This window comes from Hirundo rustica, chromosome 13, assembly GCF_015227805.2.
Source record: "Hirundo rustica isolate bHirRus1 chromosome 13, bHirRus1.pri.v3, whole genome shotgun sequence".
NCBI classification, from domain to species: domain Eukaryota; kingdom Metazoa; phylum Chordata; class Aves; order Passeriformes; family Hirundinidae; genus Hirundo; species Hirundo rustica.
The window spans coordinates 13,036,054-13,063,770 of NC_053462.1; the positions used below are offsets into that span (position 1 = coordinate 13,036,054).

Sequence of the window (27,717 nt, forward strand, 5' to 3'; positions counted from 1 at the left end):
TGTTGGGATCTTTCCTGCTCAGCTGGAGGCTGTGGGAGCATTTGGTCCTCTCCCAGACTGCTGGTGCAAAGCAGCCACTGTTCAGCTTGGCGGGCCAAGCATCGCTTCAGGCCCCGCTGCAGACCCCCCCGTGTCACTTGTTTATCTCTGTCATTTATTGCTACAAACCAACTCACCCAGAGCCGTCCTTCCCACAGCTGGTGGGAGTCAAAGTGCCGAGGTTGTTAGAGTATTAGGGCAGCAGAGTGAAAACCATTTGGCATTTCTATCCTGATTCTTCTGGGTGCCTTTAATTAGCATGATTGCTCAGCTCAGATTTTGCCATGTTCTTTAGCTCCCCTGGTTAGGATAATTATTCCCCCAGCTCCTTTTGTTCCAATTCCTGATCGCTTACAAAGTCTCCTGTTAAAAGCCATTAAATCCGTAATGTGAGAGTAAATGTTCAGCAGCGTTGCGCTCTCAGCCCCACACGTGTGAGCTGGAGCTCTCAGCCCCTGTCCTGCACTCCTCTGCTCCCTGCCACGTGCTCCGTGCTGTGGCATCGCTCTCTGCCTCCCTCTCACGCTTCCCCCCCCGGCATCCCACGTGTCCCATGAGCAGCAGGTTTGTGTGCACACCCTCCCTGCTTTCTGCTGGCACTTTTGGCATCACTCAGCTTGGTTTCTTCTGTGCACAGGCTGGTTTTGACAGTAAGGTTGAATTCTGGGCGGTGGACTGTGATCTCTCACATTTAGTTGCATGTGCAAATATGGAGGTGCCATTAGAAGTGTATGCTCTTGCATATTTTAGCCGTGGTATGGGGAGTTCTTGCTTCAAGGAAGAGCTAAAATAGAGGGAGAGATGTCCTAGCTGTGGTGGAAAGCAGGACTTTTGTTGGTAGATGATGGAGAAGAGGAAAGAGTTATTTTCCTTGTTTTTTAGGCAAAGCTGTTTTCCTCTTTCTCGAGCATAAAAGCCTCCAGTGAAGGGAAAACAGGTTTTTGATAGCTGTGTTCCCAGGAGTTTCCATGTTGCTGTGCCTCCCCATCTGGAGGCCTGTGGGCTCAGCCCCTCTACTGCCCCTCATCTCTGCTGATGTTTGATCAGCACATGCCAATGGCTCGAGTGGGGCAGACACACAAAGGCTTACACAGAGTGATGTGGTGTGAAATAAGATTGGGCTCAAGTGTATTAAATGCCTTGTGCATTTAAGTGAATTGATGTGAGAGGGAGGAGAGAGGGAGACTTATTTGCAGACCCAGAGTGAAACTGGGGCAGAGAAGGGTCTGGCAGACGTGTAGTTTGCTAAGCTCAGAGCTGATTGCTTGAACAAAAATTCACAGCTAGACCATTTGCTAGAAAAATCTTGTCAGAAAGGACTCCTGGTCCTTCCTCCCTCCTTTGAATGATGACCCCTAATCAACAGCAGACACACATTTTGGGCTTAGATCTTGAGATGCTGCCCTGCTGTGTTCTGCCAGACCTTCCCCAGTCTGCAAAGCTCGCCCTCTGCACTGCGGTGGAGTGAGGGATTCCTCGCACAGCAGCAGCCCCCCACAGGGCTCCTCACTCACCTCATTGGTGCTTTGCTGGTTGCAAGGAGCTTTCCAGGCATTTCATGCATTCTCCAGCAAAAAACTACCATGTTTCATTTTTGTTTGGTGGGAGCAAATCCACTTCTCCTGCAGAATGAAGTCTGCCACAAATACCTGCCACTCGTTTGGTTGGCACTATCCAAATAGTCCCACAGGAACTCCACAGTATCAGCACAAACCCATGTTTTTCTGTCTTCCCCTGGGAGAGCACAGCCTTTCCTGTGCCCTGGGGTGTGTGTTTTAGAGCTTGTGAAATACTGAAAGATACCAAGACATGGTCTCGAAAAAAAATATGGAGCTGGGAGCTCTCCCTTGGGAAGTGTAAAAACACCCTTTGACATATTTTGGTGCAGAAGACAACTTATTTTGAGAACCATCTACTGGGGCAACTATCAAGAGCTGAAGAGCTGTGGTGGTAGCTTTGTTTCCAAAGCAATCAGCAGAGTAGGAGCACTGGAGAGACACAGATGAAGAACAATAATTCCGGACAATGCATCATCCAAACAGCCTAAAAAAAAATCAACAAAACCTTGTTCTTCGAAAATCCCTGCTGTTCTCACTGTGTTTTAGCCCTCAGCTCTTCCTGTTCTCATTTACAGCTCCTCTGTAGTGCTCAGTGCCTCCTTGCCTGCTGAGATCTCCTGCGCTCCTCAGTTTCCATCCTCGGTTTGTAAACTCCAAAAAATCGTGTTTTCCCACAGGATGTTCTTCCTGACACTTCAGACTCTCGGGCTTGTACAGCTCCTGGGCTTCCTGGAGGGCAGCTCTGGCCTTTCTAGATGACATAAGGTGTTGCTGGAGCAGATGGCAGAGTAAAGAGACTTGAGCAAGCAAGGATTTATTCTGGGCCTTGATCAGCTCCTCCCGTCCTCTGAAGAGCAGGAGAGCATCCCTGGCAGTGCCTGGGCTGGGAAGGTCCCAGCTGCAGGCTGCAGCAGTTGTGTACAATCCTGTCCACCGTCTGTGTCTCTTCTTGATGTCTGCTGTCATGTCCCAGCCCTCTGGGGTCACCTTCTAGAGCCCAGAGCTCCTGCAGAGGATGGGAGTCTTGGACCTGGCACTCTTCCCTATTGGACGTTCAGGACTCTCACTGGTTCCTTTGGAGACCTTGGAGGAAACATGGTCCTGCTTTGTGTCACCGTTTTTCTGCCTGTGTAATAAATATAACAGCTCCTTCCTCCCCAGGGAATGAGTGAGGCATAATAAATTAATGTTTGTGAAGCACTTTCCAGCTGAAAAGAAGTTTGAAAGAGAGCTGTTGCTGTTCTGGCTCAGGGGCTTCCTTTACTGGTTGGCTCTTTGATGTGGTGATCTGTGGTGCTGGTGGATCAGCTGTACCATAATTGGAATTAATCAGCAATTAAGGAACACGAGCCCAACCAGATTCTTTCCCAGTGGATATTAATTTCTGGGCACATTAGTCAGTCGTTTCAATACCTCTGAAAAATGCTTAAGGTAACTATTGCTATCTGAAGCAGCTGGAGAACAGAGGCAGTGTCACAGGGACAGGGATACCTGTCAGGCAAAGTGGAAATAAGCAGTTCTTGCAGCACTGTGCACTGCCCTTAAATTGGCAGCACTCCGGGAGCTGACTTGAAAAAAAAAAATTAAAAATTGACATAAGAATATATTTGAAAACCAGGGTGATGAAAATGATGTATTGCTTGCTAGGATGGGATCTTTCATGCCAGGTCCCTTGGGCTTTGTGGAGTGCAGAGGCAGTGAGAGTGCTCGGTGGTGAGAAGAGGGGACTTGTGGAGGCAGGGAGACAGACAGGGGGACTGAGGCAGGGCAACAGCTGGACAATGCCTGCGATGTCAGCTACCAGCAGCTTTGCAAACAGTTGCCTGCAGCTTGTTCTCGTGGCTGACCTGTAACCCTTGAGAGTTTTGCCACGTGTCTTTGCATGGCCGTGGGTATTTCAGAGGACAAAAGAGCCATTCTCCTTGCTCAGGGACCTTCTCTGTGACCACTTAAATGAGGCAGAGACTAAGCTCTGCATGTCGTGGGCGAGACTGCTGGGTGCCCAGCCTTTCCCCCTTCCCTGGTCCTCTTACAAGTCATTTCACATACTCTGGCTTCAATCTAACAAAAACAAAACCAATGAGGCCCAACTGATCTGGCTGCTTTCCATCATGCAGTGGGCCTCTGAGTGGCTTTAAATAGCTGCACCTCCGTGCAGGCTGGAGAAAAAGCACTAGCTGTGCTTCTGGACAAGAGGGTAGCTTTGGCTCAAATTCACAGGCCATCTCAGACCTGAAAATAGCCTTTTTTTTGCTTTTCCTTTTTTTTTTTTTTTTTTTTTTTTTTTCCTGTCGTCCTTGGTCTTAAATAGATTAATTTTTTTTCCTTCTTATTTTTCATTTTACACCCTGTTAAGAGCTTTCCTACTTTGGGGCTTTTCCTAAGGGGGATTGGTGGGGAATCTTGGAGCTCTGCCTCCTGAGCTATCAGGCTACATCATTTAGTATCTTGGAACAACTCCATCCATTAAAGAGTTCCAGAGAAAACAAACTTGTGATCCTGGCTAATATGGACGTGGCCTATGTTAGTGGTGGCAACAGTGGAAACGCAATGGATACTGGAATTCCTCCGACCAAAGGTTTAGTGAATCGTACAAATCTTCAAGAATTCATTCTGTGGAAAGCTGTGAATGCTCCCCTTTCCTCAAGGAAAAGTTGTATCTCCGTTGAGTGCCTGCCTCCATTGAGTTCTCCTACCCCTTTCTCTGCTCTAGCCACACATTAGAGAAATTTATGTGGAAATAGCATCTTCTGGATCCATTTGCTTCCGTTTTTCTCTTGCTCTCAGCCCACCTCTTCCTTTCCCTGCCCTCCAAAACACTCGCAGTGCTGCGATCTTCTGTCTGTGATTTTGGGTTGTGGACAAGCACAAGAAGATGGCACAAGCTGTAGCTAGAGCTCCATCTAGCACATTCCCAAGAGGTTTCCTGTGATGTCCAATCTCATTGATTAAGGTGGAAGACTCTCATGCCAGAGGTTTAACCATGGAAAATGAGAACAGATACAAGGTGAGCTGCCATGGAGGGCAATAAGGACCATGTTTACACAAAAATGAAGGATTATAAGAATTTCTGTAGCTCTCAGAGCCTTTCTAATATCAGAAGAGATGTAGTTTACTTGAAGATCTGCCTGAGGTCTGTGTATCAGTGTGAAATTCGTCTGTGGACTGAATTTTCTTGAGGTTCTCCATTGTGGTTAACACTGTTGGGCTGGTGTTAATGAGGTGATACCTAGGCTCTTTGACTTTACCTTGGACAGTAGAGGAGATGATATGGTTATCTGCAGCTGAGAGCATCAGGGAGAGCCTCACAGTGTGTTTCTGCTGAGCTCTGTGACCTGCTTTGTTGTGGCAAGTGAGACTTTAGGCTGGTTTGCATCTCACCCTGCTCCATGCTGTGAGGAGAAGGAAAAAAGGAGGATTTTGTTTCTTAGCCCAGCAGATGAACCCATCCATGACAGGAAACATGGGCTGTTGTGTTGCTTACCCCTCAGATATAGACACAGCAGCGCTGACTTTGACTAAAGGGATGGCTATTTCCTTTGGTCAGGATGTGGGCCAGGCTTGATGGTGTGCATGCTTTCTTTGATGCTATTCATGCTTCATATCTGCACATACAGAAAGATAAAATGTACGCTGTTGTCGGAGTCTCCTACTGCTTTTCCTTTCTATCATAAATTCGGCTGTAACTCAGAAGAGAGCTCAAATCTGTTGCCTAATGTGAGCTGTGTGGATAGCAGAGTTATGTTTGGCCAGCTTGTTACCCTTAGCTTGCTATTTTTGCTTAACCCATTTTTGCCAGGCGTTATGTAGCATCCCGTTGCTTTTCTCATCCGTTCCCACAGCAATTTATATTGCTGTTTCAGAAGTAGTTTCCATCCCTGTGTTTCAAAACTGGTCTGCACCACTCCTGCTGTGGCAGATAGGGCTGCCGTGACGAGTAGTGCATCATTTTCTGCGTCATTCCCTCGCCTCCCCATGTCACAATCCCTGCTGTTCCTCTCAGGTGATGTGGAGCAGCCTCAGGTCTCCAAAGCCTTAGAAGCATGCTCTATCTGAAAAATGGCAATTTTACCAGAAAGCACACAGGGAAGGCAAGGTGAAAATATCTGTTTTTCCTCCTTAGTTTTGCTCTCTCAGTGGAGGAAGTGTGTTCCTGGCAGGGCATTGTCCATAGGCTGGATTGGTATGGGCATGGGGCAGAGTGGCCAAAACCCACTAGCCCGGGTGTTGGGAAACACAAGACAGCTCTGGAGGACTAAGTGGATGGCCAGGGTTGAGGACAAAAACTGATTGCATGCTTTGGTTGCCTTCAATTTTCTTGTCCTTTCATTGCCACATCCATCCAGCCTGCTTAGAGAAATGTCCCATCTGCTCCCTCCATCTCAAGCTGTTAGAGCTGCACAGCAAATCTGAGCTCATCCCTCCTTCCCTGTTCTCCAACACTCTCCATACATTTATTCCACTACCATATGATGAATATTAGTAGAGAGAGTATTATGTTTTAATTTAAAAAGTGATATCACTAGAACTGGGAGAAGCACAAACTTTAGTATGTCAGACCCTTTCCAATTTTGTAAGTCTTTGGAGATGTTTTTGATTTCAATCTACAGGGTGGGGATTTTTACCTCCTTACTATTTTCAGGCTTGCATGTTGGAGTTTCCCTACAAATCTACAACCAATGTCAAAGATAGTATTTTTCCTCCCATTTTCCAGCTGGCACTGACAAATGTGAAACTTCACAAAAGTTATTGTTTTTAAAATTTCCCCAGCTCCTTCTAGGAAGTTGAACACTCCTATTTCTCTCTCTCTCTCTCTCTCTTTTTTTTTTTTTTTTTTTTTTTTAAACAAGAAAGAAAGAAAGAAAGGGAAAAAAAAAAAAAAAAAAAAAAAAAAAAAAAAAAAAAAGTAAAGCAAAACCACCATATTTTTAAAAAATATTTCCAACCCAGTTTTTCAGAATCTAATAACTGTGATGGTAGATGGCATTTGTCGTAGCAGCATCCAAACTCTGAACCTGTTGAGATTCACCCATTTTAACCCTGGACATTTCCGTGAGCATCATCCATCTCACATCTGTCAGCGAAGACATAAACCTAGCAAGAGCCTTGTTGGTTTCTGCTCCATACAAGAGAACGGGGTTGAAGGTAGCAGTACAATAGGGGAAACAGCAGTGAGGAAGAGAGAGAAAACCAGTCAGGAGAGAAGCATGCTTTTTTTCAGATTCTTTGGGGACTTTAATAAATCAGGAGAGGATGCCAAAAGGACCGGTGCTGCATTGCTCCCCCAAGCCAGCGGAATGTGTGCTCAGCCCTTCAGCTCCAGAAACGTGGGCTGTCCTCCTGCCACGCTCCTCGTCATCCCTCGGTGGCCCCTGCGTGTCAGTGGTGGGGTAATCCCCCCTGCAGCCCCATTTCTGCAGAGACCCTGCTGTCACTGGAGATCCCTGCAGCTGGGATTCACAGCATGGCACGGATGATGCACAGCAAAGCCCTTGGAGTCCCCAGCCTTAATCCTTGCTGATCTTGCACATGTCCCTTTGCTGGGGCTCTGTGTCCCCGGTGGGTTTTTAGGTCTGTTGGATGTAGCCCGGCAGAAGTGAAATTGCCTTAATTTAGCAGAGCTAAGAAACGCAAAGAAAATAAAGCAGACAGGAGTTCTCCTTGGAGATACTTGGTATTGTTGAGGATAGACTTTCCCAGCTATCCTTTGGCGACCATAAAATATATTTATATTATGAAAAACAAAACATGATAAATAGTGACGTTCAGGGATGCCGTGTTTATTTGTGTCCCAGTGACTCTGATCACTTTAAACCGTGAGAGTTGAGCTGGGCTCTTTCTCACTCTCATTTCGTTTACTAATGATATTTCAACACTTGGAATTTGCCTATGAATCTTGTTTATGACACATGAACCAGAGCAGAGCCTAGCTTACTCTCCCATGTGGATCAGCCCTTAAGGGCCACTGAGAATAACAGATAGTTTCCCCCAAAGAAGTTTAAGCAGTTCCAAACCAAACAAACAGCTTTTGTCTGCATCCTCAGGTCCATCAAAGGAAACAGGCGTTTGATGTGCAGATGGAGTAAGATAGTGCAGTGGAGAAATCTAAATGGATATAAAAGACAAAATAGAAAGAAGAAATAAGAAAAGAAAAAAATTCTGGCTGATGTAGTTTTGGTGTGAGAAAATTTCCTAGCCTGTTTGAAAGTACTCTTCCTATTGAGATAAATTCTTTATGGCTTCCAAGCTGCTCCATGCTGCTCTAGTGATGCCAGATTTGAGTTAACTTAGCTGATTGTTCAGGATCCTGTGACTGTATGAGATGCAGGAGTATTTTCTAAATCTTAGTGCAGTTATGTAGGCAAGACATCCCAGTATTTTCTTGTAAAACCCTTTAGGCCCGTGAGAATTTGGTATCAATGAGAGCAGTCCTCAAGATCCTGCCATGCACATCTTGGTCATGGCAAACAAGTGAATTTCCCTGTCTGGGGTACCCCAAGGCAGGTACATTCTGAAGAGATGTTTGATACAGCCCTTTAAAATATTATGTTTGCCCTGTAAGTTTGCTGAAGCAAGGAGCATGCCTATGATCTCTGCTCCCCTTATTTTTCTTTCTCATCTGGCCAGTGTTTCTGGCAAATCCTAAACCTTCAGATCACTTTTAGAGAGGTGGGGTTGTGTGAGGAGAAGACGCCTCCAGCGTGCAGGGTTTGGTGTAGATGGGACAGCTGGGATGAAGAAAGGTCTGTGGGGTTGTGAGAGTCAGATCTCCCCAGCCTGGCAATTGTACTCTTGGCTTCAAGAATGTTATGCCAGATTAGATAAATCATGAGAGAAAAGTAGGCACAGGAAGGAGTATCCCTATTCCCCACTGTCTGCCTGGGGAAATGATGGGCTAGGATGGAATTTGGATTTAGTGGGAACCTCTGGAAGAGAGTTGTTCCCAGTTGTCTGTCCAGCCCTCTTGCATGCTCCTTGTCCTCAGAGCACTTGTGCCTGCACGCTCCACATGAAATGATTGCCTGTTCTTCGTGGAAAGACAGAGTGAGGTAGCCCTGCCTGGAGAGGACATTTTGGTTTTAATTTAATGGCAGCCGTTTGCTAGTTATTCATTTGGTTCTTTTTTATATAATCATATGTGTGTCGATATCTCTCTCTTTATTTCTAGTTTTGCACTTTTTTGTTTTTTCGTTTACTTTATTTTGCTTTTTTCTTTTTTCTGTTTTTTTTCCCCCTTTAGGTTTCAGAGAAATTATGTTGAATCCAATAAGCCTCCCTGGACATTCCAAACCTCTTAACCAAGGCATTTATGTTGAGGATGTCAGTGTTTATTTCAGCAAAGGACGTCATGGCTTTTAAAAACTCCTTAAAAGTCCCTGTTCTGATGTCAAGTTTATAGGCTGTGCCCTCAAAATGGTGGGAAGCAGTAAGCGTGGTCTGTATGGATTGAGGTCTCCTCCTAATAGGACTCTACAGCCCTGCCTGTACGCACGTTAAAGCCAACTGAAACTGTGGTTTTCTGTCACCAGATAACAGGGTTGTTCTTTTCCTCCAATGGTCGCTGTGTTCATTAAATATCCCTGCAAGGCACAACAGCAGCAATGAGAGCAAATAAAGAGAATTAAAACCCAATTGAAAGGAGTCATCCTAATAACACAGTAAATAATTGTACTTTTTGCTTTAAAATAAAACACAGAACAAAACAATATAAAACAAACAAACAAACAAACAAAAAAACAACCAAGCCAACCAAACTGACATCTTTAGTCATGTCCTCCCTGCTTGGAGTTTTCCTTGTAAGCTTGTGTCTTCGCAACACCCAGTGAATGCTGCCATCACCTCTTACGTGGCCCCGCCATGGGAGGTCTCCCAGAGCGAGCTGAGGCGGGGAGCCTGGAAGAAAATAAAGCAGAATGAAGACTTTTGGTAAGAACAAAGGCAGCCCCGCTCCCAGTCCTTGCACAGAGAATAATGTTGGAAGGAATGAGGATGGAAAGGAAAGAAAAAAAAAAAAAGTATCTTACTTCTCTGACAGGAAGAGAGTGTGGTTATCTTTGAAGTGCACATATTCTAGGAGGCTTCTTTTGTCTGTCTGTCTGTGTGTTAGAGCGGCTCATTGGATCTGACCATATCGTTGTTGTACTCTGGTCTCTCGCTGCTGCTTAAATGATGAGCTTTATCTGAGGAGTTGCCTGGACTTCCCATATGGATGGAGAATCCATAGCGCAGGAGGGTCTGTGTCTTTGCCAGGACTAGAGCAGTAAGCAAAGTGGAAAAGCATATCAGACACACGCAGGTCCCATTGCTGGGCCTTTTGCAGCCCCTTTTAGCTCTGCCCTGTATTCCCACCCCACTAGAGATTGATTGTAACCCAGTCGCGTACCCAGAACCATCAGCTAGAGGCTGGCTGACTGAAGGACAGGAAAAAGAAAAGTATTCTGTTGCTTCTTCTCTGGCAAAAACAGGAATATCGGTCCTGTTCTGGCCGATGTTTGTATTCTCTCTCCCTCTCCTATCCCACTTTTGTCTTACTTCATCCAAAGCCTCTCAGATGGAAAAGTAAACCCTTTCATCCTGTCCTCAAGAAAAGCCAGCTGCCCTTGTGGCAACTTACGGGGCTTTCCTTGGACTCTCGTGATGTCACGTGTATGGGAAATAAAGATTTGCTCACACATATCAGTGATAGCTTATAAGCAGAGCAGATTTTCTCTAGAGGACAAAAAATATTCCAAAATCTTCAGGTGTGGCCAGATCCTTTTGACAGGAATATTGGACCAGGAGCTTGCTCACCAGCCACTCAGCTTTGCTTGCCTTCTTGGTGGCCCGAGATGACCTTATCACATCAGGGGTGTCTCTAAATCACCAGCCCTCAAGGGTCACTGCCACTGGAAAGAGTTATGGTCCCTCTCCACCAGAACTGGGCAGAAGCCTCAGAATGGATGTTCTATTTCATCCTGCCTTTACAGGTGACCTGCATGAACCGCCCTGGAGATTGCCAGGAGGTTTTATTATCAGCTGTCCCATAGGGATATCACTGGGAGTATTCCATTCTCTTGCTTCTTCTCCTGGTTTGTCTGCATAAAAAGGTAAAGTGCAATAGAAGAGTACTGGAGAGATGGTGGCAGATTGCTTTAAGTTAATGGACGTGTCTTAGGGGGCATCTGCGTTAGCGCGAGGAGACCTGGCTCGGGTTGGATGGCTTCAGAAACCATGACCAAATCTCCCAACAACGTTTCCTGCCCGCATCGGAGCTGGAAATGCCAGAGGGGCACTGCCAGAGAGGACCTGCGGCCGTGTGCCACTGACACCTCAATTCTGCAGATTCACAGAGGGAGGAGGAACTTCGCCAGGCGTGTGAATCACTGGGTGCTTGTCTGAACTGAATTTCCCCATCTCCTGGAAGTCGCCCACCTGACCTGGGGATGTCTTGTCCGTCTGAACTGTCTCCTCTCCCTAGCACTGTTCAGGGGACTCTGCTCTCAACTGTGTGTATCAGTCGTAGAGATGCATCCGTGGGCCTGGACCAGAAGCCTATATCCAAACACCTTAGCAGAGGAAGGGTTGAATTTTGCAGCTCAGGTCCATCTCTGCTTAGAAGAAATCCTCTGGACCGTACAACATAATTAAAAGCAGTTCTCCCCACTGTGATCGATGTCTCAATTTGTTTAACACCGATTAAAGTCTCTGGTTCCTCACTGCTGAAAACGAAAGCCAGTCGTGGCTGTTTGCGATTGGTGGCTTTAAGTAGCAAGTCTAAGGATGTTTCTTTTTTAAATTTTATTTTATTTTTAATTATTGTAAATCATTACCTCATTTTCTGTCAATGAGATTCCTCCATCTCTGAGCATTCTTATCTTGCCATAACTATCATCCTGTGCTAATGGGAAATGGGACGGTCCCTTTTCACAGAGACTATAGGGGTGTTCAATGTCTAGTTTCTTAATAAACACTTTATTTTCTAACGAAACAGCTGCACCAGGCCTCTTCTTTGGAGACAAAATAAATAAATGTTCAGAATGACATGTCCTATAGTCTACTTCTTCATGAGATGGTCCACGTGTGGGGAGTTTGGTTTGTTTTCTTCTTTGGCGGATGCGGAGGGTGGGATTTATGGTTGTGATGGGAACATTGCTCAGGTGTAGCTCTTGTTTCTGTCACTCTCATCAGGAACAAAGATGTTTTCTTGCCTGAAACGAGAGCTTAGCTGTTAATGGTCTCAGTTGACAACCTGTTGGCTTTTGTAGCATAAAATGGTTATATTCTCAGGGACAAGCTGGTACTGTGGAAGATTGTGTCAGGATTTGCCAAGACAAGTTTCTATAGTTAGTGGGAAAAGCTTTATTAGAAGCCTTATCTCTCAAGGAACTTGACAGTAAAAGATTGTTCTGGCTGCGGTGCTTTTGTTTCAGGGTATGCTGTTGCTTCGGGTCTCTTTTCTTGGCTGTGCAAATTGACAAAAACCAGCAAATTTGGCTGTTGGATGTTGGATTGTTGTCCCCTCCTTAGGAACAATTAACTTCATTTTCAGCTATCAAGGGAGTGTTTTCTGTAGAGACAGTGGGGTACAGGTAGCACCGTACTCAGATTCCTCGTTAGAAACTCATGTCCAGGTTGTTGGATGCTCCAGGGGAAGAGAAGAACCATTCTGCAGTGTGTGGGACTTGGCATGGGGGTGTGTCTTAGTAGTTGTGTCTTAGAATTGTTAACAGGAGATGTCACTAATGTGACTAAAAGCTGCTGTGCCAACCTGCAGGTGACAGTGGGCATGAGGACGGGGGTGTGTTTGAGCACACATTGGTGGATGGTGCTGAAACCCTCTTAGAAAACTTGGTGAGAGTTTTGATGAGCAAATTAAAAACATGTTTTCCAGCATCCTTCTGTTCCTATAACTTCCTGGCATGACTTTCAAGCAAAAGTCTCAAAATGATGCTGTGAGTGAATTTCCCCATGACCTTCCCTTCTAATGAGTGTGTCTCTAGGAGTAATGGGGTGCTGTGGTTCACAGGATTATGTGATAGCTGAGACCTTAACCTTTCCAGGAATGTCTGCAGTGCCCAAGACAAATGTTTTCTCCTAACATAACCTTACACAAGGGATGAGCAGCTGAGCTGCATTGGATTCCATCCCTGTTTCCTTTTCCTTTCTGAGGTGTGAGAAACAAACATGGGATTTGGAAGCTCTGTCTTTCTTTCTCCACTACTGCAGGGTCTGTTATCAGATTTCACAGCACAGAAACATTGCAAACAGTGGTTGATTAGTCAGTTACTCAGGCTGCTGCTATGGTCAGCTTTGGTTCACTTTGCTTTGTTTTTCAGGGCAACTGACTTCTTACCTATGAGTTCCCACAATATTTTTGATGCTGTCAGGTAAAAAGGAGATGGTTTAACTATGGGCTCTGACAGGCATCACAGAGGGGTTGGGCACTTGTTTCTTCTTGTTCTCCCTTCCTGGTTGTCTCTGTTGTCTGATGTACTCAGGTGAAAGCTCCATGCTCTTCGTGACAGCTGGACCATGAGTTGGTAACACTGTGCTGCTCTCTCTCCCCACTCTGGCTTCAGATGACTCTTCAAATGAAGAGTTATTACTAAAGGAGCTTGGGATGTTGCTTTGGTAGGATGAGGCCAGCAGACCTCTAGCAGGAATGATCAATTCCTCCTGAACATCACAACCTTGCCTCCTCAGATCTTGTAGAGTGTGGAGCTTGTGTGTGAATAAGCAGAGAAACAAAATTTTGGCTCATTGTACTTTGACTCTAAAAAGGTGGAGTCATGTTTCTTTTAGTTCCTGCTTGGAGGGAACACTATGGGCACAGTGTGTTTCTGGCACTGTAGCTCTCTTCAGAGTAGAATCATGGTGTGGGACCTTGGGCTGAGACTTGCTGCAGGGCAGTGTCTGATGTGTGGGATGCTGTTGGTCATGACTGAGGTATATCGAGTTTCCACAGCTGTTTATCCACATTGCACTGAGTCCTGATGTTCTTTGCTGCTCTTTTGTTTATTTAGATATGCATTTGAGGAGTCATGCCTTCTCTCCCAAGAGGCTTGAGCTTGTTTTGAAGGTGGTTTGGTGTTTCTTTCTACCATCAGGTCTTTGTTCTTTCCCTGTATCTGCGTCCTGCTGTCCAGGGAATTCCTGGCAACCATGGGGAGTCAGAGGAAGCTGCTTCTGCTGATTCAGCAGACTGCAGCAGTGCATCATTGCTCTGCTCTGATTTGTACCCAGAACAAGCTGCAGATCCTAAGGGTTAAGCCTGGCATTAGCAGAGGATAAAGAGGCATAGACACAGTAGTAAAGCTAAAACCCACGAGTTTGGAGGAGCAGCAGCAAGAGAGAACACATGAAATCAATGCTGAGTGATTTCATTTTTTTCCTTAACGTTCAGAAGCAATTCTGCTGCTCTTTGTGCAATGAGTGAAAGTGTCCATATTAACCATGCATTTGCCAGTGCCTGCATAGCCCAAGCAGATGGAAGAAAATTTAACAAACTGTGCATACAGCTGCTTTAAAGGTGTGGGTGTAGTCTGATGGGAGACCTGCCCGCTCATAGATAGAAAAGATGCTTTACCTGGGGAAGCAAGAATGCATCTTCTGCTGTTGTGGTGCATTTTGCCTTGTCTTTATCTTTTGCTGTTGTCCCCACTGCTTTACTTAAGAGAGGCAGGCTCCTTGGTGGTGCCAGCATGTGGTCTGAAGCCACAGAGCTAGAATAAATCCCAACCCACACATCAGTAAATAACTGCAGGAGGATTCCTTCCCAAAGAGAAGATGATAGTTTCTCCAGCAGTAAAGCAGAGTGCAACTGCAAGACAGCTCCATTTGAATTTTGGTATTATTTTGAACTTGTGAGTGTAACTGCTGACTAATCAGCAGGAATAAATTTTGGTTGTTCAGAGTGGAGAGATTTGTTCTAAGCGCTGGTTAAATGATTTGCTCTGCTGTTAGTGACTCATTTGTGATCTGTGCCTGATTCCTGCAGAGAAGTTGACTTTCTGTAAGCATTTGTTTATTATTTCAGAGCATTTGGCCTTTTTTCTCCAAAATTTTGCTTCAAATATTAATGTTGTGTGATGGGTGTTGGTTTTGCTCTCGGGTTGGGTGAGTGAAGGTTTCAGAGGCTCAATCATCTATTATTTGGGTTTGTCCCTAACCCCATGTTTCTTTTTCATATGTTGGGATCAGTACCATCCCAACAGGTCTTTCTGCAGGCAAGAAAAACTGTCATTGCCTGGGCCTTTGGAACAGTTAAGAGCTTGTTTTCGGAGCAAGTAGCTTTCCTGGCTCCAGTCTGAATTCTGGGAGCAGCCTGTGTCTGACCTGTGTGTGGGTTTCCATCCACTGATGACAGAGCAGCCACTGCTGGAGGTCAGGCTCATTCATGAGAGTCAGGAAGAGCCAGACTGGAGCTACATTAGGCTCAGTAAAAACTGCCAAGACGTCTGAATAAAATTATCTTGGCCAGGTCATCATTTTAAGTGAGTCATAGATGTGTCCAGGCTGTTTATTAAGATAATTGGGAGAGGGAGGAAGGGATGCTTGCAGTCCATGGGCTAGGCTGGTGAGGTGGTGGAATATATTGCAACATCTGATACAAGAGAGAAAGAGCTCCTGGTCTTGCAAGCTGATGTATCCAAGGCCTGGACCTGCCAGAATTCAGTCCCTGGAGCCACTGCCAGGCGTGTACAGTGACACCATGCTAATGCACATTTCAAACATCACTGATGTGAGCTCGTCTTGCCAGGCTGGAGAGTCATACCTCTGCTCAGGTTTCTTCATGAGGCCCTGTTGCCTGTCAATTTTAGAGATATTCTGGATCAACAGAGCATTTGGGGTTTGCTGCATCAATGTCAGGCAATATGTGGGGGTGATAGGAGCAATTGTGCATGGTCACTTCTTCCTTGATAGTGCCTGGTCCAGCCCCCTGTAGGCTTCTGAAGGTGGCTGCAGGTTTGCTTTGTGCTTCCTGGATACATTTGTTTATTGGGTGGTCCCAAAGGGTTTGGAAGTTTAAGTGTTTAAGCTCCAGTCACATGCTCAGCACTGCTGGAACAGCTCCAGATGTACGAGTCCCCCAAAGCCACCACATCTCACCACGTACAGACATTGCAGTCAGCTGAGAAGGGCCTCACTTAAAGACAGGTAAGTGTTATTTTTCTCCTTCTAGGGAGCTATTGTGTGTGATGTGCTGGATTCAGACCTCTAGCAGGAATTATTTTGATGGATCTGCTCTAAATGCATCAATGATAACTGACTGCATTAGACAGTACCAGTGGGAAACTGTCAGTCCCTCTCAGCAGAAAGCAGGGGCTCTTCTGGCTGGAAGCGCTGCAGGCCTGGCACTGTGTGGGAGTGGAAAACCAGAAGAGCCAAGTGCTGCAGAAGCCCAGGGTTAACGCCCACGGCTGCTCCTGTTTGACCACCCGGGTCAGGCGTGGCAAGAGAGGATGCAGCCAGAATACCAGCAGGTATGGCCGAGCTGTGGGAGGTGTTTGGCATAGCTGCTGCCTCCTTTAGAAAACTTGAGAGCACTGAGCTGCAAGGGTGGCTACTTGATGATAGTGGCATCTCTCGTTTTCATTAGCAATCAGCAAAAAAAAGAAAAAAGACTGTGGTGTGCCAGAGCCACAGGGTATCCAACACAGAGAGAACACCTTTATTTGCAGCCATATGACATGCTTGCCGCTCAGTTCCAACAGATCTTATAGCCATGGCTTCAGAAGAAGGTAACAAAATCCCTGCCAGTGTATCTTGGATGAAAGTATCATCCTGTGACTAGACTGAGCTCAGTTTAATCCTGTTAACCTCGCAGTGGACTCTTGGGAGTTGGGTAACATTCTCTGTAGGTCCTTAAGCTTCCTTGCATGGCTGTTATATGTGAAGCATCTCGTGTTTTGCCAAATTTCCTTCTCTGGATTCAGTGATGTTGGCATGAACCTCGAAAAAACAAAACCAAAGGCATAATGATATCAGTAACAATCTCACAAGGGAAGGCGAATATATCTCACGAAAAAGACAGAGTCATCCTTAGAAAACAAAGAAGACTCCTGAGCATAAAATATATTGTCATATACACCCAGATAGGTAAGGATTGACAATGCCCCATCTAAGGAAGCTCTCTAAGACTCAAAGAACAAGGAAATGTGGTGATCTTGATCTGTAGATTCAGCACAGACTGAAACATGGCTCTTTGTTTCAAAAAGGCCACTGAAATCAAAGGGCTGCACAGGAATCTATTTGGATGATGCCTTGAACAGCTGGTTGAACCCTCTGGGGCATGTCTGTGCCTTCAGTTTATAGCACTGTGATGCTCAGTCTGTCACCCAGCTGGGCTGTTGGTGTGCCAGCACAGGGAGGGAGGCATCCCCATCTTGCTGGACCCCAGCCACTGAGGACTCCAGCCCTCCCTCTCTGAAACCTCCCCACCTCTCATTTCCATGTGCTCCTGTCTGAGTAAGAACAGGTCCCCACTGGTTGGAGCTTTCACCAGATCTCACCCAGCCCCATGCTTAGGTTCCTGAACAAGAAACCAGAGGATGGTCATCTCTTCAGCTGGAAAGGAAATGCCTTTGGCATAACATCCTTGGAGTTGTCCAAATTGGTGTCCTTGTCTGGAGAAGTAAGTAGGTGCTCGCTGATCATGATGCAGGAGGGTGTGTATATTTCTCTTTGTATGTGTAGTAGGGAATCAAATGTTCATGATGGAAAGGTGGTGCTGGATTTCCAAGGGAAGAAACACACTCATTAAATGCTATCCACAGCCCAAGGCAGAGGACTGGAGGTCAGGATGGTCAAGCCTCGAGGGGATTAGGCTGTGACATGGAGGTAAGTTTTTGCCGCAGCTTCCCTATCTGCAACTCTGTATAAATGATTTAAGTGCCCCACAGTCCCACTGACGGTGTCCATGCACTGGGACTGCCAGCAATGGATGAGAACAGCCTGGCTCTGAGCTGGGTGTGATTCCAGACAGCAACTCTGGAGACCCTCAGCAGCACATCCCTGTGTCATAGGGGCTGAGCTGGGGTCTCTCACAGAGCTCAGCTGCAAGCTCAGTACAGCTGCTTGGGTTTGGGAAGAAACAGGGAGGCACAGGGTCCTTTCCCAAGGGACATGCATACCCAAGTGCAGGCAGAACACATGCTGCTCCTCACTCCCTTAAAACCCTCTTTGTTCTAGGAGATATAGATTATATATATTTTAAGGCTCCATGAATCATTCATAGCCCAAAGATAAAACTGAGCATCAGAGCCAAGGAAAGTCTGAGGCTGGGAGACAAAGCAAGCAGCGTTCCATTATGTATGGTACTCAAACTTGACCTGGCAGTACCTCCTTGAAACCTTGTCTTTGCTTTGGGAAGCCCTCTTTTTCTCCTAAAAATCTGAACTACTCACCTACTTTCTTTCAGTAGATAATTGTAGGAAGAGCATAATCAGCTCCTTCCCTTGTTGTGCAACTTGATGGTTGGCTTTTGAAGAGCTGAAAGCTCTTCTTATTGAGCATGTGAGAGCACAGTGAGGCTGTCAGGAAAAGCATAGACATGTTGGCTTGGAAAGAGAATGAAAGAGTCCTAGGGATGCTATGGGATCAAGCAGGGTTTAAGGATTAACACTTAGTCTGGCAAAGTGTCAGGTAGGGATTATTGAACAGTTTGGGAAGGGAGGCTGGGTGTTTTCTGACTGAGCCAGGCACTTCCAGGCTTGGTGTGGCACAAGCCAGCTGTGAATAAGGGCTCCTGTTCGCTTGTGGCCACTCGGTGGTTAGCATGAAATGTGTTTGTGGGTGTGAGCCTCATGCCTGGCAGGCAGATGTCCTTAGCTCAGGAAATGTCTCTGGTTTCTTGGATGGAAGCAAATGCTGATGATTAAATCCAGAGTCTGGTTGTACGGTGGCGATTTGTCCTCTTGGCAAAAAGAAACAGCCAACTCAACCTGTCTGGATAGCAGCAGAACTCACAGCCAAAAGAAGGGAAAGGGAGGAAGAGGTTTATTTTCTTTGTTCTTTGCTGTTTTTGTTTGATTCTGTAATCTAAGAGAAGGGCTGGAAGTTGGATTGATAAATTCATGATTTTCTGTCCTGTATCAGTTGTATTACAGTAAAAATTCATGTTCTGCTTGTCCTGATTAAATGGCAAAATGTTGTACCACAGCAGCAGGAAACTCTAATATTGCTTTGCTATCTCCTTTTAAATTACTGTCACCAATTCATTGGCAAGAGTAATCTTATTGCTCAGGGCTCAAGACACCTTCCCTCCCCACAGCTATACAGCCCCAGGGCTTGTAAAATGCACTTTTGGCAGTAAGGTGAAATAAAGGGAACTTCCTTTATTTGCTGCCCTTCATTCATGCTAGCACAAGAGCTTATGAGGTCACAGTCCAGCCTACGTATCCTGTATTGTCCAAGCTAAAAATAACCCCACTTTTAACTCTGCTCACTCAAAAGTTGTTTTTCACCCAGAACCTTTCAGGGCTCTACTTTTCCAAACAGCAGTGATGGAACTAGGGAGAGAGTGGCCAATGGTGGGGTGGGGTGACAGGAACGCACAAGGTCAGGTAAGTGGCTGAATCAGAGCGTCAGGGCTGGCAGCTGGTAGTTTGCAGCAAGAAAACATCACGACATGCAAGATGTTTGCTGCAAAAACTGGGAGAGAAATTATTTGGAAATGTGCTCTTTCTAAAGCTTTTATTTTTTAATAGAGAAAACCTTTCAGGCCCCTTTTTAATTCATAATAAAGAGCAGGTTGAAAAGAAGAAGAGGGCAAATGAAGACAGTGAAGCTTGCTAACTTCCTTTAAAGTTGGAAGGTCACCTTTAAAAATGGATGAATGCAGCATTTGGAGGAAGCTCCAAGGCAGCAGGCCTGGGGTTCAGCACTAGAATAGGAGGCAGAACAAAGATGAAAAGAAGAATCCAGTTGGGATCTAGGAATAGCTGCAGAGCTGCAAATCCCTGTGGTGGACTTGGGTGGAGGCGGTGTTTAAGGGAGCTTCTCTGCTCGCTCTCGGAAAGCTGCAGTTGTGCGTGGTGATGTGCTGGGGAAAGTTAAATTTGGAGCTGGATGGCCAGCTGGACTGCACAGGGGCACATGGACGGATGTTAGCACTGTGGGAATAAGCTGGGATCTGGGATAAAATTAAAGCACTGCCTGCCCATTTGCATTCAGGGATGCTGGGTAACTCTACAGTTGTCTTGCTTGGTTTGGCTGTATCCCTGCTGACTTTTCCCCTTCCTTGGGACTCTTCAGGGAGTGGGAAAGGGGTGATCACAGCATGAATCCTGGTGATGACTTGCTGGTTCCCAGTGCTAGCCCTTCCTGCCTTTCCTTGATGGAACCTGGGGGCTGCCTGGTGGGAAGAGGACACAAGGGGAAGAGTAGGTTCTGTATTGGGTGACCCTGGTGCTGGTCTCAGCTGTGTTTGCCCTGGGCAGAAGTTCCCTGTGTCAGGGGAACAGCTCTTAGGAATCACCTGAGAACTGAACACATTTCAGATTTAAGCAATTGCCTGTCTTTCCCTCTGAGCCAAGACGCAGGGCATCAGACACATGCTATCTATTGCTTATTAAGTGGTTTAACAAGCCCAGCTAATTACAATGTACTCAAGGATTTTGTAGCTTATGAAGGCAGTCCCTGTTTGTTTGTGTCAGTGCTTTAATACATTAATACACCAATTAAACCTCGGGCGGTGTGCGTGCTCACACAGCTTCACATACAGCGAGGCATGTTGATGGTTTTCATGTCAGCTGGGGCTTCTCTGGCTCTCACAGCTCCAGCTCTGAAGGGATGCTTGTGGTTTTGCACTCAGCCTTGTCACTGGAGGGACATGCATCCCCTACATAAAAACATTGTTCTCCTTGCCCAGAAATATGTTGTTTTACAAGACTCAGGCAGACATGGGCACTCTGTTGTTAAGGTTTCCTTCTCTCAGACAGACCTTGGAGAGTTTCTCCGTCTCTTTCCTTCTCAGTGATGATGATGATACAGGCAATTTGTGCCTGAAAGTGTGGTCTCCTCTGCCTCAATTAGTTCTGAGGGGTCAGCAGTGGGAACTGCTGTCTGTGACACAGGCATTTGTTTGCAAAGGGCGCAGCACATTCATTAAGCCACACGGTAACGAGCAATAATCTGTGCACAAGGCACCCAGAGTGAGCCAGTGCAGGGATGGGCTGGAGCAGGCAGCGAGGGTCAGAGGTAAAAACCTCCTCAGTGCACTCACAGCTCGGTGAAAAGAAATAAATCGTGGGGGGAGGTGAAGGAGAAATGACAGATTAAAGGAAATTGAGCAAGTGTAATAAATACACTTGAAATGGAAGTGATTATATTCCCCGTGGAGCTGAAGTGCTGAGGAGGGTCTGAAGAAAGGGCAGCCACACAAAACCAGTGGCCTTTCAGAGAGCTGGCTTACAGGGAATGCGAAATGAGTGGAAGAAACCTGGCTGGGCTTTAATGCAGGTCTTTCAGACACAGTTGGGAAGGCTGCCCTAAACCTTCAATCCAGTAAAAATAAGGATAATAAAAGGCAGGATGACGAGACTGACGTACACCAGGCTGGCTAATCAAGAGACTGAGACCATAATGGGGCACTGTTGAAGTATCACAATGAAAGGACAGGGGAGGAAGAAGAATGCAGGAGAAAGCAGGGGAAAGGGAAGCAGCAGCCATACAGATGCTGAGGGTGTATTTCAGGCAGGAAAGTCCTTCTGCACCCTCTGTCTGCCTCACAGACAACAAAACTGGCCTCACGTCAAGGAGAGGTTTGAAATTTTAAGGAAAACAGTGGATAGTGGTACAGATGACATGAAGGAGAAAGTGTTTATCTTGAGGGTGATACATGGAGAATTTACACTGATGACAGAACAAAAGCCAGCCGGAGTCAGTGATAAGAGGAGAGAAGGACTATTAAATATTTTTCATCTGCCAAAATTGCATTCAACTTTATGGGGGATGAAGAGTTCATATCAGTGATCAGCTGTTCAAGGGCAGGGGACCAGGTGAGCATCCTCTTCAGGTGGAGAGCACATCCTGAGGGCATGCACACAACTTGCCAAGCTCTTTGCTTGCTTGCAAATTTTAATTTGCCTGCTTAAAATTGGGCAGATGGATGAGAGTTGGAAAGTGGTGGACACAATGGGGATGAGAGACAGAGCAGTGAGCTTGGTTTTGCTCTGGGAAATTCTTGGGAATCTTCTTAAGCTTTAAAGGATGTTGTGGGACAACACCTGGAAAGCAATGCTCTGTGAAGGCCAAACTAATATGGCTTGAAGAAGTGAGGTCACACTCAACTAATCTGTTGTCATTTCCTGAGGAGCTCACTGCCACTATATGTGAGGGAAATTCAGTGGATATGGTACACTGAGATGTTCCACAATTATGTGACAAGGACCAGCATCTGAAATAAACGAATAGGGGTAGAAACATTGACAAATGCATCGACAAAAGAAAGAACTCCTGTAGAAATCTGCCCTAAGAGCAAGAGACAGAAAAGAGCTGTTGCTAAAAGTGTTTCCAATTGGAAAGAGATACAAAGTAATGTGTTCTGGAAGTCACTGTTAATCACCTGTGTTTTTCTTGATGTCTGCTAATGATCTTGAGGAAAATGCTGAAGGCAGGAACCAGAGTCCTTCCTGCTGTAGCAACATGGACTGAGAGATTTTTCATCAGCACTGACTGTGCTCAAGATCCCAAACACACCCTGAGCCTCTCCTGATTTCGGATGTGTTTGAGAGAGGAATCCCTAGAGAGAGAAGAGAAGCAGAGAGAAAGACACTGCAAGTTATGCACAGAGAAACAGCACTATCCATTAAGAAAGGATAAATGAGGCAAACTGGGCAGCATGGAAATTTTTTTGTTCTCCTTGTTCTCCTTCAATTTTTCAAAAAGATTGAACTCCTTCCAGAAATGAAGATGTGATTTTTAACAGCTTGGTTATTATTAATTCCTTCAGGTTTTTTTTTTTTTTTTTTTTTTTTTTTTTTTTTTTTTTTTTTTTTTTTTTTTTTTTTTTTTTTTTTTCTTCTCTCTCTACAATTCCAGTTTCTAGTTTGGAAACCTTATATGACTTCATGTGAGCTCTGTTTGCAGGAGAATTGCAGCCTGGCTGTGTGAATGCAGGAAGTCTGAGTGAAGTTTTGAACTCTGGGTACTCATATGCACTCAGATATTGATCTGGATAGGTTTTCCCACTACCTCCTTAAAAAATCTCTGCCCTGGGAAAAGGTTAAGAGACTTGATTTAAACTCTTGATTGATAAAGAAAGGACTTCAAGGTGACCTTTTCAATACAAGCTGAATTTGGGGTCATTTTCCAAGCTCAGATTGCAATAAGGAGACAGGATTTGTAGGGAGATTGACGGATTGGATTAGTGGCCTCTCATTTTGCCATGTTACCATCCCAACATCTGATGTTGGCCCTTCAATTAAGGCAGTTCAAGAAAGCAACATACATAGTCTTGTTCAAGGTATTTTTGGATGAAATGCAACCTGTCCTACGCTAGTGAGGAGAAACAGCGAAAGGTACTGAAGATCTTTCCACCGTTATATCCCACTCAGTGCTCTGCAGCAGCACCCACATGTATTCATCTACAAATTGCTGTTGACAGCTTTGGGAGGTTCTTTTTATGCCTCTGCATCCTCAGGTAATTGAAAACCAGTATTACTCTTTTCCACCTACCCCAGAAATCTTGCTGATTTTGGTCCTTTCCACTAGCAGCATTTTCTTACTGTAAAACTTCATAATACACATTCAAATTTAAGATGTTAAGTCATATTATCATATATATATGATGATATATATATATAAAGTATATATATATATATAAAATCTTGGTTTTGTAGCTAATGATCCTCAGAGGTTGCCTTCCCCAAGTGCATTGAATATCAGCTTAACAATCATCCAGTCTTCAAAAAGAGTTCAGTTAAAGCTGAACATGCACCTTTTCACCATCTGCAATTAATCATGTCTTCTGAGACTACCAGCACTGCAGAATGTTTTCTTGGGTCTCACCAGAGCCTTTAAGAAGAATTAACTGGGTATATTTCCTCTGGTGCAGACACTGATGTTTGGCCACAGGAGAAAACTCTGTGATTCTTTTTTTTTTTTCCCTTCTTGTACTCATCGAAATTTATGCTGGATTTTGTGAAAATTCACCCCAACCATCTGGCTCATAATGGTGTGAAACATTGCTGAAGGATGACAGACAGAGAAATGGGCAAATACCTATAGTTTTATCACCCTGTGTTCTCCCCGTGCTGGGAGTGTCAGAGACAATAACCCAAGATGGATTCTCCTTTATAACCACAATTAGGGCAGGAGGCAGCAGGGACACAGTCAAGCAGTGCCATCAGGAGAGGTTGCTCTAACAACAGCATGTGGTTCCTTAAACAGTGCTGACCTCCTGGTGATGAGGGATTTTCAGAGCCCAACCCAAGGAGACCTATTTCTGCTTCACCTCTCACTGGTCAAAGAGATTTGTTTCTGCCAAGAAAAGGAGGGTGGTGCTGGCTGGCCAGTGCCTCTGCACAGCCTGGGAAACGAGTTGGATCCCACCATGAAACAGCTTTGGAATCGATGCACGGCTGAGTTGCTGCCTTTAGGGATCCTCTTCTGCAGGATGGATCCAGGCTGCTGGTGGGCTCCTTTCTCTCATCTAGAGCTGCTCTGCTGTTACTTTTTTTTTTTTTTTTTTTTTTTCCTTCCCCTACAGCAAGGGGAACCTTGGAGGAAAAGTGGATTTCTCTTGGTGTGCAGCCTCATAGGAGCACCAGCACAAAATTCATTCTTGTAACACAGGCACAGGCCAAAGGAGCATAATCATGCACAGACCTGGAAGGTTAAATGGGGACCAGCTGCTCTCCCCATCAGATTAGTAATTCCTTTGTATGATCCTCCTCCTCTTTATCCCTCTCTGCATAATTTGCTTCCTCTTAACAATAGCCTAAATCACCCAAACCACAGTAATTTTAGAGCCCAGCAGGCAGAGCAGTCTCACATTACTCCTCCTTCAGGGGTTTCCTTCTGCAGGAGGAGTTGGTGAGATGGAAAAAAGGGATGTGCAGGGAGAACAAGCAGGGAGAAACCTAAGGAAACCTCAGGCAGAAACAAAGATGGAGCAAGGTCCATTTAGGGTGTTAGGAAAACGTGAATCTGAGGGAACACCTCATCAAGCCACAGACATAAGAACAGCTCCCGTGTCCATCCTGCAAGAAAGGGAGTTGGAGGAGGTGGGAAGGAAGGAGAGATGGAAATAGAAAGGAGAGATGGAAATTGGGCAAACTAGAGAGAAACTTTCTAATGAAATCATAACTTGAGCCTGAGATCTGTCTTTCAACACCTCATGTTTTTGCTCCATATGGCCTCACTTCTGGAATTTTCTTGTTCCATGGGTTTGGCTGCATTAGCTACTCTTTTAACGACCACTGAGCAAAGTTGGTGCTGGGAAAATGACTGGGCATGGGGCAAGAAATGATATTACTACCTGGAGTTTACAGACACAAGGAGAAAAAAAAAAAAAAAAAAAGAGATGATGTTATAGTTATTTCAAAAGGGAAAAGAATTCCTTTTCCTTTTTTTCTTTGTGATGATGATGAGGACGGCAACAATCAGAAGCACTTCCACTGCCTGGAACTCTAGCTGGAAAATGAAGAACACAAGGCCCTTTCACTAAATTTTCTGCTTTCAGACAGTCCAGGAATTCCGTCACAACAGATTTTTCTAAAAATCTTTATGCACTTCCACATCTGGAGGAAACTGCACTTTGTCTAAAAATACTCCTTCATTTTGCACCCCGCTTTGGGGTTAGTTCTTGTTCTGGACTTTGCAATGGGCAATGGGGATCACAGTTTTAGTCTGAACCACTTGCAAACCATACCTCTTTCTTTAGTGCCACCCTTCTAATAGTCATATATTTTCCAGAACATATTCAATGTATCTGGATTTTTTTATTTATTGTGGTGTGGGCTAGATGCTTCAAGCTGTGATCAGAGCAGCAACTGAACAATATCGAAACAGTCATATCAAACCCCCCTAAATAGTCAAAATTATAAGGAAAACTTAACACTCTGACCTGAACCCTGTGCTGCAATATCTGCATGGGTGTGCAAGCACACTGCAGCATGGCACTGAGGTTTGATGGCTGGGACGGCAATGACACCAACAAGATCTGACTGCTGAGGCCAAAAATGGCAAAGATTGACCATGGGATGTCTGTCAGAGACACGTCCTGCTGTGGGGGGTCAGTACTGGGGGGCTGAGCTCTGTTGGTACCTTTTGGGGGGAGCAGTGGTGGTGGCCCAATGCCAGTGCCTGGTGCACTTTTGTGTCTGCTTGGGGTGAGGGAGAATGTAGTCTAATCAAGGCTATTGCATAAATGAGGGAGATTTTCAGTGCTGCTCCCAAATTAAGGAGCGTGAAGAAGAGTCAGTTCAGGGATGAGGGCTGGGAGAAAGGCTCATGTGGCACCAGTTAAGCCAGGCCTGTGTGGCATCTCTCTGCTGGGACACTGTGGAGGTGCCAGAGGACAGCAAAGGCCAAAGCTTGGGCTGAGGAAGGCAAATTCCTTCCTTCAAAGGACCCAGGAACTCATTTCTGGCCCTGCAGCAGGCCAGCCTTGGAGGGGCCCAGCAGTCTGCTGCCATCCCTGCAGTGGAGCACTGGCTGGGGAAAGGTGAGGCACTGGAGCCTGCTGCCATCCCTGCAGTGGAGCACTGGCTGGGGAAAGGTGAGGCACTGGAGCCTGCTGCCATCCCTGCAGTGGAGCACTGGCTGGGGAAAGGTGAGGCACTGGAGCCTGCTGCCATCCCTGCAGTGGAGCACTGGCTGGGGAAAGGTGAGGCACTGGAGCCTGCTGCCATCCCTGCAGTGGAGCACTGGCTGGGGAAAGGTGAGGCACTGGAGCCTGCTGCCATCCCTGCAGTGGAGCACTGGCTGGGGAAAGGTGAGGCACTGGAGCCTGCTGCCATCCCTGCAGTGGAGCACTGGCTGGGGAAAGGTGAGGCACTGGAGCCTGCTGCCATCCCTGCAGTGGAGCACTGGCTGGGGAAAGGAGAAGCTCGAGGCTGCTGAAAGCAGGTTCTGCTGGGCTCCTGGCACTGCTGCAGCAGGCAGGGCTGTGCAGTCAGCTCCCAGTCCACAGCCCTGAGCCCCTGCTACTCGAGGGTGGAAGGTAAACCTCTGTGCTCCTGCTGGGAGACATTCTCCAAGCTGCCAGGCTGCTGCTGAGACCTTGTCACTTTCCGCTTTCTTGTGATTATCCATCTCGGCAGTAGGATGTTGTTGAGTGTCTGATTACTGCGTTGGTAAAGCTTTAAGACTGGAATCTGACTATCACATGGTCCCTTGAGGGGCAGCCAATCCCCCTCCAACCCTCCACCAGTAATCCTTCCTTTCCCTTGGAAAAATAACAAAACAGAGAGACAAGTGGTATCTGTCTGCAGCAGCGCTTTCCAATCAAGAGAAAGCTAGCTGGAAAATCAAATCAGCTGGTAAGTTGTTGCAAAACACAACTCTATCTCCTTAAAATCTCCTCTTTTGACGGGGTGAACTGAACAGCAATAGCTGCTGATGTAAAACAAACCATTATGCCTCCTATCTCCTCTCCAAGCCCCCCTCCCTGCAGACTCATGAGTCTGAAGGAGGCAGATGATCTCTGAAGACTGTTTTCCTCTGTTAAATAAATTCACTTTCAAATAATGTGTAATTAAATGTGTGGTATTGAATTAATGTTTTATACTGAGTGCTTTGGCAGCAGGGGACCTAGGGGCCTGGCTGGTGGAAAGAAAACATGCTCACCAGAAAGACTCCCTTCTCCTCTCTCTTTCCCTTTTCCTCCCACCCTGCCAAGAATTCCACTCCCAGTTTTTAAGAGCTGCTGAAGTGCATCAGTGAGTTGGTGAGGATGATACTTTGTGTAAGATCCCTTTTGTGATACGTTGTCATGGGGTTCTTGGGCATTTCACCCGGTGCAAAAACCTCTGCAGCCCACTGCTTTCCCCTCTCTCCCCATGTCTTGATATTCTTAGTCTTCACCCTCAGAAGATGCTGGCCATCTGCTAACCCTTGCGCACAAAAGGCAGAACCTGAGTGTCCCCTCAGAGTGAGCAGTTGGTGCTGGATGTCTAAAGGCACGGAAGCTGCT

The 27,717-nt window shown here is 45.9% G+C and overlaps 1 protein-coding gene across 6 annotated transcripts in view; it reads left to right on the forward strand.

Annotated features, from left to right (window-relative positions):
• Positions 1-27,717, forward strand: part of NTRK3 (neurotrophic receptor tyrosine kinase 3) — a 206,220-nt gene that overhangs the window by 129,352 nt on the left and 49,151 nt on the right. Inside the window, exons 13-14 of one of the 6 annotated variants that reach the window (XR_005702949.2) lie at positions 8,839-9,524; positions 10,565-11,565. The exons of 4 other annotated variants lie outside the window; for them this stretch is intronic. Coding sequence is in view for 1 of the 2 variants with exons in the window: in XM_040077027.1 (XP_039932961.1) it covers positions 8,839-8,957 (119 nt within the window). In the remaining variant the exon portion in view is untranslated. Of the gene's footprint in view, positions 1-8,838; positions 11,566-27,717 lie in introns of those variants that run through there. One more of the 6 variants, XM_040077027.1, reaches the window with a different exon arrangement.